At 38.0% G+C, this 23,435-nt stretch overlaps 1 protein-coding gene across 7 annotated transcripts in view; it reads right to left on the bottom strand.

Moving 5' to 3' along the window:
• Nucleotides 1–23,435, bottom strand: part of sptbn2 (spectrin, beta, non-erythrocytic 2) — an 86,511-nt gene that overhangs the window by 47,567 nt on the left and 15,509 nt on the right. For 4 of the 7 annotated variants that reach the window (XM_084113634.1, XM_084113632.1, XM_084113633.1 and 1 more), the window contains one exon: nt 10,635–10,819. In XM_084113634.1, the coding sequence (XP_083969760.1) occupies nt 10,635–10,791 (157 nt within the window). In that variant the 5' untranslated portion in view covers nt 10,792–10,819. Of the gene's footprint in view, nt 1–7,555; nt 8,220–10,634; nt 10,820–23,435 lie in introns of those variants that run through there. The other 3 variants (XM_084113635.1, XM_084113636.1, XM_084113638.1) reach the window with 1 other exon arrangement.

The raw sequence follows: 23,435 nt of genomic DNA, 5'->3' as shown, positions 1-23,435 counted from the left end.
TTATGTTGTGTTGTAAATAAATCCAAACAATTTAAAAGCCATTCTTTTTTAAATCTCCTCATTCTTTGTGCAAGGTTGCTCAGAATGACAGGGCCTGATAGCTCCTAATAGGGCCGTTAGGGGAGGGTCTTTGTCTTTCTCAGGTGTGAAAACAATACATATTAATGACCTCCCGCATAAAGCTTTCTCACACAAAACACGTCGTAAAATTTTTAAATCAATATATTGTTTTATCTGAATGAGCAGTCAGGGTGATTTTCACATAGTTTTAGAGCAAATATACTAGGCTACCTCATACAATTCTCAAAAGTCTTGTGAAGAAATAATCAGTATGGGTTTCATGGCCTTATTTTAGTGAGAATTTTTTTTTTTGTATTTTCACAAACCACGCATAAATGTCATTATCTCAAAACTACAAACTTTTACATACATGCTGCTGATATATTATTGTAGCAGAGTTTGTGCTGAATACAGTGTAATTAGACTTTAGCCATGAAAATGTCACAAGTAACAGAAATAACCACAAATGTCAGAGCATGTCAGAACACCTCCAGGGCCCAGAAAACAGCTCAGACCCCAGAGGGTTAAAGACATGTAAACTTCGGAAATTTTTTTATTTTATATATAAATCTGTGACATTTAATTTTGGCTTTCATCACCATTTATGTTTAAAAAAGCAGTATGTTGTCTGATGGCTTTTCATCCTCTCTTTGTTTACTTCCAGGAGTTCCGTTGGAATTTTCCATCACGTTAATTCTGACCAATCAAAGAACAGTTTAGACAATGCGTTCAAAGGCACATCTGGCCAACGAGTGATGTGGATGTTGTCACGTGACTACATTTTGGTTCGTTTCACCAACTCGTCAACTGATTCGGACCAGAGCAATCAGTGTGGTGTGAAAAGAATACAAAACGGGTGAAAAATGCTACAATGTATAATTGTTTGCCCTTGGTCCGGAACAAATGAGCCAAACTACAGATGTGAAAGCATTCTTAAACACTTCTGATTGGCCATTGTGTTCATGCGCTCAACATATATATCTGTGATTGGCTACAATAATTAACGCTTCCAAAACAAGTTGCAAATAGACATCTTTCACGCTTACAGAGATACACACGGGAGCGTTTGAAAGCAGGCGTCTATCAGCGGATTCCTAATGATTTCCAAAGATTTCTATTTAGTATTTACAACGTTTGTCCCATCAATGGTATAAAACTCGAAGTGGGTCCAGACTTTGGACTTAAACGTGGCTGGGGCATCTATTATTTTACTCACACTGCTGTCCGCCATCCCGTTAAGAACCTCTTCTTCTTAGGCTAGTTAACTTATGTTCACGTTTCCCTCATTCATGTGTTGAGTGCCACCTCTAGGAGCCTTGAAGGAGTGACGCTGGGAGCAGGGAAATCTATTTAGAGCTCCTTATTTTATTAATTAAAATATCGATATTTGGCACCAGCATATTGATTCTCGTATCGCACAAAGGAGGACAACGATATTTTGCCCTATCGATATTTTGTCCCACACCTAAGCCCTATTCGGACGGGATTAACTTTACAAGGGTAGATGGAGTAATGTAATTTTACCACAGGACGTCTGTAATATTAATGGCCAATTCGCACAGGATAAGATATCTCAGTAAAACTAGCAGAAGTAGAAGCGGTAACTTGATTTGCGCATCGCCGTCAACCTCCTGTCGTCATCACGTGTGCAAACACATATAACCTATATTTAGCCTATATAAAACAGCTAAGTCCGGTCGAATGATGTATTAATTAACTTCATGTGGATTGTGTTGGTAAAAGGCACTTACCTAATGCTAAAAGATGTTTCGTGCCTCTAACAAGTGCTTTCGATCTTCTTTCTGATCTGAATGGTATGTGAAAAACACTTGAGTTTTAACACAGATTTGTCCCAGCGTCTAGAACGCAACTGAATGCTTTTTCAAGCGTCTCCATACTTGGAAAAACCGCGGAAAACTACTTTTAAACAGGAAATGACATAATATTTACGTACATATTTACATTCGTATTACCTGAGGTAATTTTTCCGGACTTTTTTACTGAAGGTAAAAGTCGCCGTAATCTTTACTGACATTGTCCGTAATGATTACTGAGATGGCACATTCAGACGGGACTAAAATCACTGGTAAGCTCTGGTAAGCTTAACTCTACATCTGGGTGGAGAGAAAAAAAGTGTAAAATGTAATGGTTCATTTATATGAAAGAGCAGCCAAAGAGATCACAACAGCTGATATTCATACACATCTATATCTCATTTGAAGTATATTATCTCAATCTGATAAAGTGAATGTGGGAGTATGTGTGTGTTGGTGTTTCTGTGATAATGCTGCTTTTGACTTTCTTCCCTTTCACTTACACACATATCTGTCATATATGCAGCTACACAAATCACCCTTATCTCACATGGCTGTTAACCTTCTAAACTGGGCATTTAGTCACTTGCATGGTCTTAGGACTTGTTTACACCTGCTATTAAGATGTGTTTTGGTCGATTGGATCACAAGTAGACGAGTGAAACATACCCGTTTACACCAGTATTCCATCTCTTTTGTCCACTTTCAACCGCTTCTGTCCTGATTTCTTCAAGGAGAGGGTCTATGGGCGGGTAAATGTATGGGTCGATTTAATGGACAAAATAAGCTCGCACAATTTACATATGAACGCAACCAGAGACGACGGAAAAACATACAGAGAACAGTAGCTTTCGTTTCTGCTCTGACAGCAGCAAGACTAGCCGAACACGGTGAGAGTTAGAAATCAGGAATGGTGAGAGAACATTGTGCTTGGTACGTTTTACATCAAACCAAACTTTAAAATAAATCCAGTCTGGCTAGTGCGCTTCCCGTAATGTTTATGCATTAGGTCAGTAGGTGGAGAGTAGGAGTTCTTTTGTGGCTGATCGAACATATTCGACCACATAAGCAACCCGTTCTAATACGTATTCCACTACCTCTGGAAATGATCGAAAGTAGACAAGCTCAAAGCACTTTAGACCCCGTTTACACCTGTATTTAGCGTCATACACTTGTGATCTCATCGACCAAAACGCATATTAATACCAGGTGTAAACTGGGCCTTAGTGTGATGTGATCATGAATGTCTACTAGTTTGTGTTTGAGTACTTGTAGTATCAAGACGCCCTTGAATTCTCTGCATGGGATTTTAGTAAATCTTTGTTTGTGTCTGTGTGTGAAGAATTTCTGTGCATCTCAGTGTAATGACTGAGAGGGAGAGGTGAAGAGGAGTACGTGTTTACCTCTTCAGGGTGACTGACACTGGGGTAGAAAACCTTTTAAACCCAAGCACCCTCACAAACACACACTGCTTATCAGCAGAATTTCACTGAGATTTAAGAACGAAATTTTTATCCATGCTGATATTCTCCAGCTCATACTCCTAAAGCTCTGGGTCATTTCCGCCCGTTTCTGTTTCTTAGAGCTCTGTTGGGATGCACACGCACAGCTAATTCGATTTTTAAAAGATTTTCTGCAATTTTCTGAAGCGTGCAACTAACCCAGACTTTCTCACTCATTTATTGAAAAGACTCTTAATTTCATACGATTATGCTTAATAAATCAAAAATATGCAGGGAAAAGAAAGAGCGTACAACAATTTATAAAGCCCCTTACAAATTGTGCACGTATTATTTTAACAGTCATTAAATAAATCACTATAAATGTACATGAAATGTTTTGTGTATAATTAAACAACAGGTCTCGCATATAAATAATTCAAATATTTATTTATATGCAAAATATTTATTTACAGTATATGAACATCTATTTAAAAATATTATTAATTACCCTGATTCACTCTGCTTGTCAAAACTGGAGAAAACAGACGGTTTCAAAATCTTGTAAATGGGGCTTTCTTGCATCGTCGGGATTTCATAAGCTGATTTATAAGCAATACATTGTGCATGCAAACAACATTTCACATTACACCCTGAGTTTACAAAAGGGGGGGGGAAGAAAGTGTGTAATGGAGAACTGGGTTGCTGATTTATCCAAACTGTTTTGCAATGACAGTGACACATTAAGTTCAACTGAAGCGGTGACAACTAGGGCTGGGTAAAAAAGATCGATTTCTCGATTTTAATCGATTCTCATTTTTACAAAACGATATCGATTCTTAAATCCCAAGAATCGATTAGTCATCCTGTTTTCAGTTGATGAATTAATGGAACATTGATGCGCGCATCCCATCCAATAAATCACAATAATCTTTGTGCTTTGTTATTATTGATATGAAACAAAGTCTCAGATTTCAAATTACGTCCATTTTCTTACGAAATTCAAAAACATAATTACCGTTTTGGCGCTGTGGCGTGAGATCGCTCTGGCTCAGCTCAAGAGAAGCAGCAACGCAGAGCGCACATGATCTTCTCTTCCGCATTAATAACACCAGTTACTGCGCGAAATAAACATGAATGAGCATCTGAAAGTGTGTTAAAAGATAGAGTACAACTTATCGAAATCCGTATCATGTCACATGGAATCGCTCAATCAGTGTTTCAACCATGGAAAGACGCAAGTAAACAATGTCATGTAACGTCACATTTACCTCAGAAAAACCATATCCAGTGACCATAAACTCGTTAGTCAGCTAGAAAAATTAACTCTAGAGAGGAGCATTTTGCTAAATATATGCACCATATTACATAATCATTATAATTTTTATTGTTCTTCAATATTTAATGCATGTTTGAATAAATCTGGAAAGTTTTTGACAGCCACCATTTAAATTTTTATATTTTCATATAACTTTATTATTATAAAAATAAATAAAAGTGTATTTTAAGTGTTTGTATACAAATCAGTTAATTTTTACCTTCAATATTATAGTAGGCTAATGAAGCCTATAGGCTACAACTGACTCCCATAGTTTACAATAATTTTTTTCCCTTTTATTTTCCAGAAAATGTACAATGTATTGTACCTGATATACAAAATAATCGGTATTGAATCGAATCGAATCGTAATCGAATGCTTGTGAATCGAAATCGAATCGCAAGCTTGTGAATCGAAATCGAATCGAATTGTGAAATCTGTCAATACCCAGCCCTAGTGACAACCTTGTTCAAAATGACTCATATTCCATCCTATTCACGGCATCACACACACAAATACCTGCAGGCACACATGCACTATTACCTTGTTGCAGGGATTTATTTAAATAAAGATAATTAGAATCACAACAGAGGAACTGGTGTTGCATCAAACACATACACTGAGGAGAACCGTCCTAACCAAGCATGTAGACCATGTCTGAGCAAGCCCCCTGATTAAATGCACCTGTACTACTTTAAAATGTTTTTTTTTTTTTAACAGCCAAAGGGCAACCTGACCGGAATTACTAGTGTGTGTGTGTGTGTGTGTGTGTGTGTGTGTGTGTGTGTGAGAAGAGGGGAGGATCACAGGCGGCCCGAGCAGAAAAGATACATGAGAAACTCTGTGTGTGTGTGTGTGTGTGTGTGTGTGTGTGTGTGTGTGTGTGTGTGTGTGTGTGTGTGTGTGTGTGTGTGTGTGTGTGTGTGTGTGTGTGTGTGTGTGTGTGTGTGTGTGAATGTGTGAATGTGTGAATGTGTGTCAAAATGCTGCTGAAGGTATGCACCAGATTTCAGACAGGTGTAATGACGCAACCACAGTAATCACTAACACATACAAGCAGCTCTCTCTCTCTCGTACTTAAAATCTCTATGTCCTCTTAAGCGTCTTTACAGGCCTAAATGAAAACAATATTATGCATTAAACATAGAACATTTATGTTTGACATCCATCAACCTGCACAATCTAAACCAGGGGTTCTAATCAGGGGGCCAGGACCCACTAGAGGGCCTCAGTAAACATTCATAGGGGCCTCAAGATGACTTAAAATGATCTAAAAAATAAAATAAAAAAAAGCATAAAAATATGCCAAAAGAACTACAAATCAAAAAATATTTTAAAATCACTCCCTAAAAGAAATATTTTCTTTTTCTTTGAAGAACCAGGATTCACATGGTCTTGAAAAGCCTGAAAATATAGCCTATGCCAGCCTAATTTTAAAACGTTGATTTATAGACCTGGAAATGTCATGTAAATTAATAAAATCATATTACTTCAAAGATATGATACATTTTATGAATACAAAAGGAATACCTTCTGAAATATTTTATCGGGTAGAAATTGCGAGTAAAAAATTCACAAACGACTTAGTCAAGGGACCTTTGAATATTGTTGTAGACAAAGTCAAAAAGTTTGAGAACCACTGGTCTAGAGCTTTCCGTGAAACTATAACATGGAGCAAACACGTCAAACAAAAAACTCAACCTAATCATTTTAAATAGTAATCCAAAACAGATGACTGGACAAGAAACTTTGCTTGCAGAATTCAGGGTTAACTTTACAAAACAATAAAACAATACTAGGATTTGCTAACAGAGACTCTTGAGGTGTGTGTTCATATTCAAGGCCTGTTTTGCAGATGTCATTCTTCCTATACAACAGATAATAGGCCTGAAAAGTACAATGCTTGAGTCATTATCTCCCTGTTAACTGAGAAACACTCCCCATGACCTCAAGCGCACACACACACACAGCAGATCAGATCTCACATCCTGCGGGGGGGATTGAAAGAGTTCACACATGCTATGTGGCGCCTGTAAAAACTGTGGTTTCAAAGAAAAAAAAATATATATATATATCGAATGAATGATACACCCACACACACAAAAAACAAAAACAAATTCTAAGAACATTCTTCCGAACGAACTCTATATTAATACACACAATAGGAGTTTCTATCCTCTCCTTTTCAGCCCTATTACCCTCTGCGCTCCCCTTATCCTCTTTTCTTCCCGTCTGTTCCTCTCCTCTCCCCTCTTATCCTCCCTCTCCTACACCTTTACGTGCTACTTCCCTTCTCGTCCTCTCGCTCCCATTTTAACATGGTGTAATTTGGATCTGGGGCAAAAGCCCTGCGGTACCTGAAATAAGGCCACTCTCTAGGAGACCAGCACAGGTCTCTGTGTCTCTCTCTCTCATGCACAGGCATAAAAATAAATCATTGTAGGCCAATTTCCTCATCTGCACCATTTTTGGTGCAGAGAGAGATAAGAAAGTTGTTCATTGCTACAATTAAATTCATCAGCATATATAACCACATTAAAACCTAAAAATATCAATTCAGTGCCACTGAAGTGATTTCCATACTTTTCTTATAATGTTGTGTTAACAGCAAATACAGCTGATTAATAATTATGAGTTAACCCTTTACCACTTTGTGATTTCACAACCACCACATACGTGCACCACCTAACCTAAATGTCTTCCAGTTAGATCTGATTGAGGTCACATTAACTTTTTGATTGTGACATTCAAGGTTCTTGACTGTCTCAGGGGATTCATAAAGTTTAAGTGGTTCAAAAGACAAGACAAGTTATTTGACATGGTTTTAAGGTTAGCTGGGAGGCTAAGCTACTTATTCACAGATGCATCTGAGAAAGACAAAAGAGAGAGAATATGAGGTATGAGCCGAGAACAAACAGTCTTACCTTGCAGCTGTTTGAAACGGCCTTCCAGGATGTTGGAATATTGCACCTGGTTTACAAAGGCAGCTGGCGAGAGACATGGCTCATGTTCACGTGGATCAAAATCCATGTCTCTTCTCTTTCACTGTAATGCTCACTCGCTTTCACTGTGAATCGTTCCTCCAACCCTCACTCTCAACTTTCATCCAAAACAATTAATCACCCCACAAGAGTAAAGCCAGAAGTCATGAGCATAGCAGATAAAATGTAAAGTTGAAAAATGAAAAGTCCAAAAGTTCAACTTTCCTCAAAGGTCCAAAAAAAAAGTTGGGTTTAGAAACAGACACACTCCAGGTGCGCGCATGCATCCGAGCGTTTCAGTGCATGCTAAACCGCGCCATACTGCTTCATCCGTTAAAAAAAAAAAAAAAACCTCTTCCTTTAATTGACTCTCTCTTTTTTTCTGGCAAAAAAGGAACCCACAATCCGTTGAAGCGAGAAAAAGGTATAGTAAGAACAAAATATTCTTCTTTCAACTCGTTCTCTGTTCTTCTCTTTCAAATGCACTTTTCTCTCAGTGCAAAACTCTTCTTGCTTTCTCTCGCACACACACCTTGTTTGAGTAAGCCTGCAGAACTAGCTGCACTCAGCTTCCTAAGTAAACAAAGCCTCCTACTCTCTCTCTCTCTCGGTTTCTGAGCTTTGGCATTTGCATAAGGTGTGTGTGGGAGGAGCAAATCCCAGGCTGAGCGAGCAAGAAAGACAGACAGAGGGGAGGTGTGGGCTGAACCATTTCTGAAGGTGGACTGGGGGTGGAGAAGTAGTCAAGAGATGGATGGTTTCACAGGAGAGATGGGCGTGTGGGACCAACCTCAGGAGGTGATCAGATGTCAGCAGAAACCATTGAAGAAAAAAGTTTGCATTTATTTTATGCCTGCCTGATTTTTATGATTTTTATGTAAAATTAAGTTAAGGGGTAGTAAGACCTTTGCCTTCAATTAATCATGTCAAAAATGACACTTCCCCTCTCACTTCTGAAGCACATGCACAGATAAAATAAGACGTTAAGGCAGGAAGGAAGTACTTGAGAAAGACTCAACAAGCGAGCGCTGTCTTTCTTCCTGTGCAAGTGTGCACCACCTCACACCCATGAACTGGCAATGCTGCGGTGACAGAAAACTCATCTCATGATGTAATGCCTACTTAATGGTTCAGAAAACACTATCTATTTTATAAGTGCATGATCAAAATTTGTTCAGGGAATTTCTACCCCTCACAAACAGAACTGCTAATACACACACACATATGCATTTTTTTGTGTGTGCAGATTTTACAAGAGGAAGTGGAGTAATGAAGACCAGTACAGTGGCAGGTTGTGCTGATTAGCAGCAGTGTCACCAGCAGTGACCATCAAAGAGCAGAGGTCACAGGTCATACCATGGCCAGAAGCACCAAGCCAACAGTCAGCCAGCGTGTCACTGGAGGAGAGCATTTTATCAAAGCAAACTCTAAACCCACACAAAATGGGAGGAAGTGGAGGATAAAGAAAACAGGGACAGGGATTTGATAATACCATATTCTCAATGTCAAAGTACCATATATATTCATTCATATACAAGTCTTTTTGACATTAAGTATTGCGATAGTAATATGAATTTGATCTTTTTTTATGTGACTGTAGTAGTTAATATTTAAATGAAATCAGGTTGCACTGGCAAAAAAAGAATTTATTTCATTTCATTTCATAACACTTTATTTGTCCCCAAGGGGCAATTATTGAGGCCATGTAGAGTCACGTAAACAATATACATAAAAACATCATACATTAAATAAATAATAACAGTGTGCATGGAGTACATATTAATAAAAATCCATAAATGGAAATGAAACAATTTTTAAGAATTTTCATAACCACTCACCATACTGTCTATCTATGGCTTGCATTTAGCTGTAATAAAATGTGTTTGTTATAATGATAATACTTGATGTCTATGTGTGTTTATATAACGAAAAAAGATATGGAGCGTGAGAGAGGTACAGAGGTTAACTGTGTATGGGTGTGAGAGACAGAGTGCTGGACCTCTGAGACCCCTCCTCTGCTCTGTCCTTTAAGAGACATTCTAGCTCAGTATTCTCAGTTTCCCTTCTCCTGTCCGTGCTTTTAAGAATTCATGTTTTGCCTGGTGTTTATGTGATCGATATGGTGGTTTTTACATGGTGGGTTTGATGCATAAAGACAACAGAGTGAATTAAACTCCTCTCAAAGACACTCAATTACATAGACCAGCAGGTGCTGCTATGAATTCTATTAAGCCTCGTGTTACTCTTTTTCCAGTTATTAATTACTTTATTTATGAAACATTATACCACTGAGGATTTCCCCAGATATCCCCAGGGAGGTTTTGTCCGATTTAACTGACTCCTGTGGCCCCCCTACTGTATATGTACACTCAACGAAGTTCAAATCTATGAGTGCAACTTTTAAAGGCATGTACAAATTGATTCATTATGTGCCTCAGATGTGTGAAAGAGCATGACAACAACTGGCCTCAACACATCCATTGACAGGCAGAAAGAAAACAAGTAAGAGATACAGCAGGTCATAAAAATGACATTAAAAAAAATCCCTGGAGATGAGAGAGAATGAGGGGGCGTAACAGGGTGAATAACAGCCCTGGAAGAATGTGGATATCAAGTCACTGCTTGTCAAAAGATGGTATCTTACTGCATTTTAACACACATCAACTACTGTGTTATGCACTGACATTCATTGTATAGTATGCCTTTTCAACAATGTAAAGCCATTCTACAAACATACACTTCAAACGTTTTATTATTATAACTATACTATCATGCATACAGTTCTCTAAGATCACTGTAAGAGCATGCAGAATGTGTTCAAGGTGGTTCAATTGTTTTGTTTTTTTGTTTTTTTTACATGTTGCCTTATGCCACCCCCTACTGGACAGAATCACAAAATGCAACCTGTTGAAAACTAGCTTTTTAAGAAAGCATGCTAACAAACAAAAACACAAACAGGAGCACATGGGTGCAAAAACCAAACCTGGACTCACACACATATGAATAAAAAAAATTAACTGACCTGCGAGAGCTTTGATGCGGGAACGTTCGAACAGACGTGCAGAACTGTTCTCATTATCCCACTCTGTTTCGGCTGTGAGGTCCCAGCGGTTGTTGATGTCATTGTACTGCTGCTGGATCTCGACGCTGTCGAAATCAGTCGGTGAGATGGTGCTCATGGTCTCAGCTGGAAACTCAACAGCTGCCCTGGAAATCAGAGAAGTACAAAGTAAGACAATGACAAATTAACTCTTTATTAGAGATCTCAGTAAATGTGAGAGGAAAGCTGAAGGATAGGATATCAATCACATCTGCATCACAGTTTCTGCACATTTAGCAGCAAAAAAATACAAGCCTTATACTGCATGCTGGACAAGGTGGGTCAATACTTTCAATCAAAACAAATACTCTATAAACTACATATTCAAATATGACTGAAAGCAGATTGAAAAAGGGACAGCAATAGATTTATCTCAGTAACAAAATGAGGATGAGGATGAGGATGAGGTTAGTCTGGAACAGCACAAACTGGACCCATCTGCAATCTGCAGTTTTTATTTGCACAAGATATCACAATAACATAATTAACAAGTGACAAATGGAAACAAAAGAGCTTTATTTATAAAAAAAATAAAATAAAAAAAAAGGTTTTGATTAGGAACTGCAACAATTTATTATTTAAAAAATGATTTTTGATATTCTATGAATGATATTCTATCCCTCAAGATATAAAATAAATTGCTTATTTTTAAAATAAATATAATTTAAAATACAGGTTCATGGCCGGCAAGAAATATATCTATTGTCTTTAAATGCTCTTAATTAAACCATTTTTGGCAGATTCATTTTGGACCCCGCATGTGTGATCTTTGTGCTGCTGAAATGTTATGGCAGAACAAAATATTACAAAAGGCAACACACTTTATTACCATCAAGAGAAAAAGCACAAAACAATTCTCAGTGCAGGAAAAAATTGTTAACATGAAGATAAGCTAAGATTAATTCAAACCTAAACAAAAATACAGATTAAATGAAATCCCTCATGCCCTTTCAGACTGAGCAATCCCTTGTGCTAATCCCAACATAAAGATGAGTTCTTAGAATCCAGCGATTCTGGAAGGAAAAAGAGAATTGCCTGTGGGACAAAGTTTATCCCATAAATGTTTCAGGGCATCACAAACCTCCAGGTCCAGAAGATCAGGAAAAAATGTGCATCCCTCATTCACTGTTCTTTCTTTCTATATTTTTTGCACTGAAACAAACACCTGTACTCAAGGACACTGGGTTATCTCTGAGATAGTATGCATATACAATGACAAACAAACACACATAGGTTGATAAAAGGGGACCAATAACATTTAAGATTAATACCCACTATGATATCCCTTTGTTTTAACAAATTCAGAGCATCAGTGTAACTTAAAATTTGAAGTTGATGGCTCCAAACCTAGTGAGCATTTTAAGGAAGCAAAGGCACATTCGTCAAAATTATTGATTCTTTCTAGATACTTTCAATATTGTAAGGCAGCATTGTATGTATCCTTCGCAGAGAATGCAATACCATAATTTAAGATTATAAAATAATTTTTAACTGGATTTTTGATTATATATGTAATTTTACGCTTGAAGTATTTTTTTTAAATTATCTTCACAACATGTTAACGCCAACTCCAAACAATTAAGTCTGAAGTCTCCCATTTACTTCTGTGTGCTATTTGTAGGATGTTTTTGTATGTCCCCTAAGTAGAACATTACCAAATCAGTCCATTATGAGGTTTTGTTACAGCTACCTTAGAAGGCAGCTGCCTATGTTAGCAGACAAGGCAGCTCAATAGGTTTTGGGACAGAGTCAGCGTGTGCATCCTTTCATAGAAATGTACCTCAAATGCAGTGATTTATGAAGTCTTTGTGCATGGCTGTATGATGATCTTGATCAGTGTGAGCAAGCGTGTGTCTATGTGCCAGTTCTCTCCCAGCAGGGTCCAGCTTTAATCCACTCGCCTCACCCTGAGCATCACTTCACCGACAGCTCCATCAGTCATAAGGGGAGCAAGAAGGGTGGGGGACGACTCTAGAGGATACAAAAGGCCTTCCAGGGACACACAAACAAAAGAACCCCAGGTGCTCATGATGGTAAAATTCGGATTCATTGATGACCTTATGAGGGATCAGATTTACAGTGTATTACAGTTATTTATTTATCATGTTAAATAATAAACCGGGTTTGAAGTATTTACTTGCTGCAATACAGTTAGAATCTAGACAAACTAGCAAACGTTACTCTGAACTGAGATTTTTGAAAAAACTCAAGACAAATGATAGATACTCTTTGACAAGGCTTTAATAGTATTCAGGTGTTTGGTTGTGATATTTTTTCTTGAAAACCTTCTTGTGCCATAACTGCACACTGCAGCTTTAAGAATACTAACGACATGTGGGTGCGGGGCCGGTTCTAGGCATGGGCAGGGGTGGGCTGAGCCCACCCAAACGTCTGCCTTGCTAGTGTTGATCTGTTTTTACAATTTGTGCATTGATTAAAAGCAATCTGAAGTGGGTTCTGTGTTGAAAGGTTTGATGAAGGGCTGTAGAATGCCCCAAACATTCGCTAAAATAACAACAGAAATTTGCAGGATTTTTCCTTTATTAACTGAAAGTAACGGTGCGTTGCGTTATATCAAGCGTAGCGTTAGTTCTGGCAGGTCACGTTAGTCAAGCTCGCATCAGCTGATCCACATCTACCTATAGGAATACGACACCTATCACCCTATACATATATAAGCTCCTTCAGTATTATCAGCAGCTATCGCGTTCTCAGGAGCTAATTACCCTCCTCCATCCCCAGCTCCTCCTCTCGTCAGTCAGGATTTGACATTCTGATTCCCCTTGAATCAGAACAATTATCGAATATGTTGTACTTTTAAATCTTGAATTAAATATATTTGCAAACATTCATGTTGGTTCTGTTCTGTTTACCCCAGGGGGATTATTGTTGCTCTCCCTGCTCTTATCCATGCTAGGCTGCATGGATGCGCAGGGAGTTCTCGCCCAGAACGGAACCATACCGCCAATCCAAACTGTATGCTAATTGTCAATCATATTTGACGGTAGTGGTCCTGACAGAAATAGGCTACTAGCGTTTCAGTCTGTAGCAGAAAAGCAGAGGCTGACAAAAAAACACGAAAACGGGCAGAAATGTTTGCGTGCTATCAAGGTGTAAATTATGAGTTGTAGCAATCTTTGTGAATATGTATATTCATATTTACTTGTAAATATTAATACACAGCTCTGATTTGATTTTTGATTCAAACATCGCTCATTTAAGAACTTGCATTTATTGCATGGAATGTACGAGGCAAACTGTCCGCTTAAATAACAGCGCAATAAGAGTGTCCTGTTCATCTTTCAGTCAGTTAGGGCAGGGTCATTCACATAGGACGCATTTTTGCGGTTAAAATCGCCACGTTTTAGAAAGCCATGTCATTCATTGCAATAGTAACATTAGGCTTCCATCACGTTTTCTTTCCAAATTATCACTGGACGGAAGAAAAGTGAATGTTAGCATTTTATTTAAAGTGAAAATAAGATTAAAAAAAATGGTCTTGTTATCCATCCATCCATCCCGAATTTCAGGTACCAGTAAAAATGTGAACGGTACCCCCTAGAAAATACACAGTGAGACAAATCAACCTCAAGGGCTAAAAGATAGATGGACAGACAAGACAGTGTACATTTTGCATCATTATTTGGTCTGAGAAGAAACAAGTATATTTCTGTGATACAGCAGAATGAATGTGTGTGAGCAGTAGTTTGTGTGCATGAGGCACACAGAGATAAACCCGTATTTTGGAGGGATCTCAACCCAAACAAAGAGAGAAGGAAGGCAGTTTAAAATCCCATTAGCGTGTAGAATAAGGAAGTGCTGAAAATAGAGACTGGACATAGAGCAGTTATCCTGGATTACACCCACACACTCCTCTAGCACCTCAGTTACTGACAACACACACACACACACACACACACACACACACACACAAACAAACATCATCTGTCAAATATCTACCAGGCATGTTATTAAAATAAGCATTTTGATTTGCTCAGCTCTCAGTAGCAGTTTCATAACACCAGTGACAGATGCTTCATATCACTGTTTCAATGAAACAGGTTTTCATACGTTGTTTCAGGTTGCTCATAACTTACAACCTAGTCGCACTTTGACCATAAAAATTATTGTAGAGCAAATGTAACAAACTGTGGAGCATATTTTAACATATTAACATGTGTTAAGAGTGAAACCCTGTCTGACAAAGTCTTTGATGACCATTAGTAGGCTATTACAGATTTTTCCTTCCTGTATTTTAGATAACGGATTCAAAAATTATGAGGTAATTTATAACAACCTTATTTTTTCATAAACAATACAGTTTCAGTTATTATATATTGGCAAATCCCTGCAGAATAAAAACAACACTTCCTCTTCTCTGTTTTCCTCCTGTAGCTCTATTCATCAAAGCATTTCAGAGCACTTAAATGGACATTTAAGAAATAGTTCAATCTAAAATGAACATTCCAATCTCATACTGATCCAAACCTGTATCTTTCTGCTGTGATGCACACAATGAGATCTTGACTGGTGATTTAAGATGCCAAGATCCAAAAAGAACAAAAAGCACCATACAACAGACTTTGTTGGTCATTAAAACGAGCCAAGCCTGTACCGTATCAAAAAAGACTCTCATGGTGAGGTAACCATAGACCGTTCCCTGTCCCAGGGACAGAAATGGTTAGCCTGACTACGTCAGACTTCGTACATCCGCTCAATTTCAGTTCGCTTCTGTACTCAGTCTGAGATAGCGACCTATCTTCCCGTTTTCCTCCGGCCTCAAAACAGCCGGCCCAATCAACGAACAGAGGGCGGGCTGAGAGCCGTGACGTAGACGCTGATTGTACCGTGGATGCGTAGATTTACTTCACATAATCTGCAAAAGTCGTTCACAGCCATGTTCACTCCGGTATTTCGCTCGATGGTTTTGTTTTCGCATCATACATGTGTTTACAGTGGAAGTTAGATGCGGCTGAGCATGCGCATAACACACGCCATAACCAAACGTTATGTGATTGGCTTACGGGTAAGCAATGATTTTAAACTTCAGACAAGCTCAGACAAGAAAGAAAACACTTTTCAATTACGCCCTTCCAGACTCTGTCTACGAAGCAAAGCGAAGTAGCAGAGTCTGGTATTACCAGGCTAAGAAATGGTGGGCCAGTCAACCAATCGTTTGTATCTGTAATGAACATATTCTGTGCATGCATATACCCAAACACACACACACAGAAACTCCCCCAAGGACAGGGACTCAGGTGCAGCCCTTCCAGACACAAAGCAGGTCCCAGCTTCCAAATCTCTTTAACCCGCTCTAGTGTACATTTCCAAAAACCTGCCTGAAGGGTGTTGCTGAGGAGTGTTAAAATCTGAGTAGTGCTATAATCCCAATCTGGTAGGGTGGGGGTGCTGTAACACATCAGATCAGACACACCCATCCCACTCCAGCCCATGACACTGTGTGTGTTTATGAAGAAAAGAAGAATAGAGTTGAAAAGGATAAGTAGGTTTGTATTAATGTTAAAAGAGAGAATGAGGAAGAGAAATAAAAAAAAGACACTAACGGTGTCTTAAAAAACCAATGAACCAGCCTAGTCCTGCCTCTCATGCCTTTTACACATCAATGGCACTATCAGTGTGGTTGAGAACATACAAACACACAGTCGGCCAATCAAAAGACACAACTACAGCTACAATAAAATAATAAATCAACAATCTTCAATTATCAATCATTCGGGGTCTTTGTGCTATCCATAGAGTACGACCATCAGTGATACCATTTTAAAGTAAAAAATGCATTCCTGTGAGAGAAAAAAAAAGAGACTACTTTACTTTAACATTTTATTGTTATATTCTTATAAATCAAGCATTTCAGTTATACAAAACAGGTCACCTAACTGCTGGCTACTGTAATTGTTAAATGTCAAGTAGCCTACTTCATTGAGTGCAGTGCACAAACATCAATCAAACAGTGCAAAATAGAAAGACAGAACAAAATAATATTTGCGGTTAAACATCAAATACAGGTTTTAAATTTACAACAATCATGAAATCATATATGCAACAAAAGTAATCATTTTATATGGCCTAAACCTTGTAACTCCATTGGATCCTCAAAACTGTCGGTCTAACCTCATAACTCAACCGCGCCTCTATCATCAAGAAAGTGCCACATGGACAGTTTGACCGTCTCTGCTAGTTTGCAGTGCAAGGGTAAATGAAGAACTAGTTCTCTGAATAAGTGCAGCATTTTCTTTATTCAAGAAAGGCTAAAACATACTGACCAGTCACATGTGAAGCGAATATCGTTTATCATCTCCTAACAAGGCCACATGTTAAGTTCTGGGTAGATTAGATGGTATGCAAACAATCAGTTCTTGTAATCAACATGTTGGATGTAGGAGAAATGGGTCTGAGCGACTTTGACAAGGGGCCAAACTGCAATGGCAAGGTGACTGGTTCAGAGTATATATGAAATGGTAAGTTGTGAGTTGCTCTCGGTCAGCAGTGGTGAGAATTTACCAACAGTGGTCCGAAGAGGGACAAACCACAAACCGGCGACAGGGTGGGATGGGATGATGTGTAGAGAGCAATCGGACACTCTCTTACAGTTGGAGCGCACATGGACAGGACAGATCGCCCTGATTGACCGGTCTTGATTTACAGTGTGCCATAGAATAGACCTTATGTAGCCCCGCCCCTTTTCAGCGCTGCGCTCATTGTCTTTTGACTGTATTTTCACAGCGATCTTGGGTATTTATGAATGAACGGCTCGTTTTAAAATCTTCCCAGTCTACTGACATTTGTTAAGACATCTGCTTTAAACGTTACAATCCTCATGATAACTTTCGTTAACTTTACATTGAGTAAATCCACTTCAAAAGCTAATTACTCATGGACAGCAATGCCATAGAAAGATACAGAGCGACCGCAAAAACGGAAGTTCAAAGACTATTCTAAAGATGGCGGCGCCCTTGTTTCTCTGGCGCATAAGGTCTATAGGAGCGCACAGCTGAAACAGTGCTGGAAGATCATCAAGACCCATCAACCAGGATCTAATTACTTGTTACTTATTCTATGTAATTATAAAAAATGTTATGCTAAATAATGGCTCGAATTTCGGTGTGGGATTGCGGGTATTGCGCTTAATTTTAATCATTCCCGCAGGTCTTGCGTTTATAATGCTGGAAATTCCTGCAAACATTCATTCACTCTAGCATGTAGGTTGTATGAGTAAATTAATCCACACTGATTATAAAATCAAATCAGTCATTTTAAAACTTTGTCAACTTAAAAGTTGATAATTTGCACGTGTTTTTAAGTCTTACCAATTTAAACATTCAAGCGATTTTAAACCCTTCAGTAGCCTACTCGCGCACTCACTGAGAGACAGCACAGTACAGCACATACGGTAAAGCCACACATTCACCCATTTTCCAAAATGAAATCCAGGCCCTGTGCTTTATTGTGGCGTTTACACATGCAAGTAGTTCTTATGTTCAGTAAATCACTCAGATCAATTGTTTGGAGAGGGTTTTTTTTTTTTTTTTTTTTGACTTTTGATAAAAAGTCTACCACATGGTTCCAAATGACATAACTTTTGATTGCTTTTGAGATAAACACAAAATTTCCGAACATGTCTGCTCAATGCAGCGTTAGCCGAACGAGTGTCGCAGCACAGATCAGCAGCAGGAGTCAGATTTCACCTCACTTCACCCATTTCGCCCGTTCCCTGTCCCAGGACAGAAATGGTGGGCCAGTCTTGACTGACAAGACGATGGCAGAAGATTTGGTTTCAAAGAAAAATGTAAAAGTGTCTAATTAAGCGAGTTTGTCATTGTACTGTTTTGTTATGTTTTTCATTAAGAATAAAAAAATAAAAACACCATTCAAGCGATTGCCACACCCGAATTGGCGCTAATTCTAAAGTAAAATGCATATGGCCGCACAGGCATTCATAACTGTGCAGAGCAGAGTGAGCGTTTTCAGTTAATTTCTATGGAAGCTCAACTTTCACAGGAATTTATTGAAAAAGCTCGCTCTGCACTGTCACGAATGCCTGTGCAGCCGTGCGCATTTTACTTTTGCTGTCAAATTAGCTATTTAAAAGCGAGGTGCAAAAGAGGGAAGAGAAAACGTCCAACGTTTTTTTTTTTTTTTTAGATTTATAAGCCATTACTTTTAAGTAGGCAACTTGGACATGAAATCATTAAAAATGCCTTCAGGTTAATAACATGAGATTTTGACCAAGTGACAGAAAAATCTGAGCACCCACATAGCTATGGTAAACTTTATAACCTCGAAGTTACAAGAGGTTATAAACTGCAACTGCACTTACTGCCTAACATGCAGTTGCTTTAATGACGGACAAAACACGTATGTCCGAAATTCTCTTTTCAAAACCTTTTAACTCCATTGAGCTTGTAAAATGTTAATAATATAATGACAAGCAAGTCTGGTACATAAAATGAAACAAGACTGACACAAAATCTCAGAGAGAGACACACATACTTGGCCATTTTCTGGTTGTTTGATCCCTGCTACTACAGACAAGACGACAAAAGAAGGAGAGGAAATCGATAAAGTTTTAGGGGCATGTGTGTATGTGTGTGTGTGTCTGTGTCTGACTGCTCCTCATGTTCAGAGTATGCCTGCTGGGTCCAGACTGCATGAGACAAAGGCACACACTCATGCCTTTGTCAGGGCATCTATCCATCAAATGGGTAATAAAAGGCATTCACACTCAGGACAAACAATGGTGTGACTACAACCGTATATTAGTAGCATTGTGGGTAAGACAACAAATAAAATAACACCTATTTATCTGAACTGTCTCCCAAGAGTAATATTTTTAAATGTAACTATTTTTTATTTTTTTTCACCTTAAGAGCCCTGTAGAATATAAATGGCATCATTAGAGAGATGTAATCGTATAAAGAGATTTAAAAGCACAAACAAACATTTCCAAATCTAAATGCTTTTTTTCCCTTTTTTTTAAACAAAATTAGAACAAAGAGAAATACTGCTGTTTACCAGTTTTCAATTCCGTTACAAAACCAGGGCCATTTTTAAGGAACACGCCGACTTTTTGGGACTTTAGTTTATTCACCGTGTCCCCCAGAGTTAGATAAGTCCATACCCTTTTCATCTCCGTGCGTGTCGTAACTCTGTCTGACGCACCTACCGCTAGCCTAGCTTAGCACAAAGACTGGAGGTAAACGGCTCCAGCTAGCATACTGCTCCCAATAAGTAACAAAATAATGCCAACATTTTCCTATTTACATGTTGTGATTTGTATAGTCACAGCGTGTACAAATAACAAGGTCACATGAGACACAGCCATCTTCTAACTGTATACATACTAGGAACTATATTCTCAGAAGGTGAAGCACTGCTACTTCTGCGGAGTGATTTACTCCAACTCTGAGCGAACTCTCTGCTCCTCACCACAGGGCTTCTCAGGTGCTGCGAGCAAATCACTCCGCCCAAGTAGCAGTGCTTCGCCTTCTGAGAATATAGTTCCCAGTATGTATACGGTTAGAAGATCAGACGGCTGTGTCTCATGTGACCTTGTTATTTGTACACGCTGTGACTATACAAATCACAAAATGTAAATAGGAAAATGAAAAGGGTATGTATGGACTTATCTAACTGTGGGGGACACGGTGAATGAGCTAAAGTCCTAAAAAGTCGGTGTATTCCTTTAAGGTTCAATTTTTTTTTTTTTCCATCCATTTCTGCTTTATCACTTCAGATTTTGTTCAGTCTAAAAATGCAATACATTCAAATTAGATCACGCCTGAGTTCGAGATTGATTCATTGAGTCATTCAATAGTGAATCAGATGTTTGTTGTGTGCAGAGGCAGAAAGCTTCTGAATAGAGGTGCAGAAAACTCTTGCTCATCTCTAAAGATATAATTAACCAACGCCTCCGCACCAGCTGAAAACGGATGAAGTTTTCTTGTCTGTTGCCAATGGCGCCTATCTACATTTTTTGTTGTTGTAATTGTGACCATTTTAGTCTGGAGCTCTGTGCCGATGCAATGATTTATTGTATTATCTCTAAGTCTGCCATGATAACTACTTTTTGTTGTGCGATATATTGTCCCAGAAATAATTGCGATAAGCGATTTTATTGTCATTTTAAGTCCATTTTATGGCACTGGTTATATATTCATGATATAACAGCATAATAAGGCAAGTAGTCCTTGACACTTTCAAATGACAACCTTTTAATTCTTCAGATCATGGAAATGTTTAAAGAATGGAAGTGACAAAAAATTCAATAGGCTAAATTAAAAAAAAACTTCCTAAAAAATAAAAAGTAACAAGTAGAAAAAAAAAACACGCTTGCAAATGCACAAAAGGCACTTATGAAGATTTTTTTCCATTTACATATTTTTCCCTGTCCTTCTTTTCTCTGTAAAGTACGGATGCACACTATTCTTGAAAACACAAACCCTACTAAGCAGTCATATGTCCATATGAACAAAGACACAGAAGCTTCAACAGGCCATATCTGCTGCTAAAACTATTTTAGTGAGCACAATTTTGCACTGTAACATTTATATTTGCAGCGGAACAGCGGATGCGGCTTTGAAATCCAGTGCATTTGGACTTTCTTCCAAACTGTCTGTAGTTGTCAGGAAAACACTATAATGCCTCAAATTACACCTTTTTTCACCTGTCGATGACCGCTCTGTGTATGAAGGAACTGCCCGAGCTCCGCTTTCACCTCAGACATGGAGAACAGACAAGATGACATCATGATCGGCAAAATGTTGGTGACATTGATTATCATGTAAACATGGGCGATATATTGCGTCACCAAAAATAATCAAGGTCATGTAGGCTAATATATTGTGCGATAAGTCGATATACTAATTATTGCGACAGGCCTGGTTATGAGTCATAACAGCTTTTGCTGATATTAACACAATTTTCAAATTATACTTTATATTGTATTCATATTTAATATCCTAATTTCTTTTTAAATTATATTTCCACACAAAACTACACTTAAGACCACCAACATCAACACACATTACAGCTTTTATTTTCCAGTGGAATATAATTTCTTCACAGCCTTACCCTCATTACTCTAACTTTCCTTTCTCTGTGTCTCAGCTGGCTGATCTGTTTTTGGCTGCACACTTTTAATAAAGAGATCAAATAAGAGACCATATGCCTCCTGGGCATTATATGCGCGTGTGTGTTCTCTGTTGTCCTCCTCTTGATGGTCTTTCATATCGGCAACCCACCGCCACAGAAATAGCCTCTATTTTATCCCTGTTTACATCCTCTACCTCTCGTGATTTGAGTACAGCTAGAGTACATGATTGTTATGTTGACTGGATGTATGTGATAGTAGAGAATAGAAAAAACATAATTTGTTTCACTCCTACACACATGCACAACCTTCCCCCTCCTCCACCCACACACACTCCAGCACACCACCATCACATGATGCATACACACAATATGTAAAAATCCACCATAAGGTTTCAGAACACTTTCTAAATTGGACTTTAATTCACACACACTATATAAGTGTATATTATCCAGTCCCTGTTATGCAATTCTGGTTTTAGTTTGTCTTGTCAATACTCTAATGTGTCATCTGAGTTAATCAATAAGGGTTGCAAAGAGGAGAACAGAGAGCAAGCTCACTGTTTGCGATGCTCGAAATATAGCAAGAAAAATATAAATATTGAATTGGGGTTGAGGTTTATATGAATGTATCTCTGAAAGAAACTGACTGACAATTATTATTATGGAATTTACATGAGTTGGGCATTATTGAAAGCATAAGCTATTTTATCATGTTTTGTTTATGTATAATTAATTGTACATCGCTCCAGATTGTGACCAAATCGTCAAATGTTATCTGCCAGTGCAACTAAATTTTGTTAGAAGCCGCACTGGTGCCACCACCACATTGCTCAACTGTTGCATATGATTAACATCTAACGGCAAACCATACGAAAGCAGAACAAAACTGCGCTACTCGTTTGTGCTGCTCAGCGCAGACCGTTCATCATCTCGGACCAATAATAGCTCGCTAGTACCAAATAGACTTAAATGGTCAAATATAAAATACAAATTCCAAAACTGATATTTAAGGTATCGTATCAAATTGGAAATTCCAGTATCGTGACAACACTACACTAATCACTACTTCACAGTTTGATTTATTACAGATTGATTTATTACTATTAAAGGTTCAAATCAAAAACTGATTTGTATACAAACATTTACATGTACAAACAACATACCTTTTGATGTTCATTCATGTTCATTTTGGCTATAACTAGTAGTAATGAAAAATGGCATTTATTGTTTGATTTTAATAAAATGACAGAATTTTAAATCTGAGATTTTGTTTTATATCAAAAGTAACAAAGCTTATTGCGATTTACGGGATGGGAAGCGTCCTACAAATAATGTAAAGTTTTGTTTACGCAACCACTGAAAACAGCATAGACTAAAAGATAAATTCTTGGGATGTAAAATCAATATTGGTTTGTCAAAATGAGAACCAATTAAAATAGAGAAATCAATATTTACAACTAGGCATGTGACATAAAATTTTCATGTTGCGATTATTGCTGAAGCTTTTATCACGGTATATGGTATTATCATGATATTGAAATGTTGCAAAAAAAAATGTTGTCATACTATAACAGGTTTAATAACTTTTTGTATTATATAAAAATAAATAAA

Source organism: Abramis brama (assembly GCF_963993115.1).
Source record: "Abramis brama genome assembly, chromosome: 5".
NCBI lineage: Eukaryota > Metazoa > Chordata > Actinopteri > Cypriniformes > Leuciscidae > Abramis > Abramis brama.
Note: the sequence above shows the minus strand (reverse complement) of the source record. Positions and strands in the feature narration are given on the sequence as shown.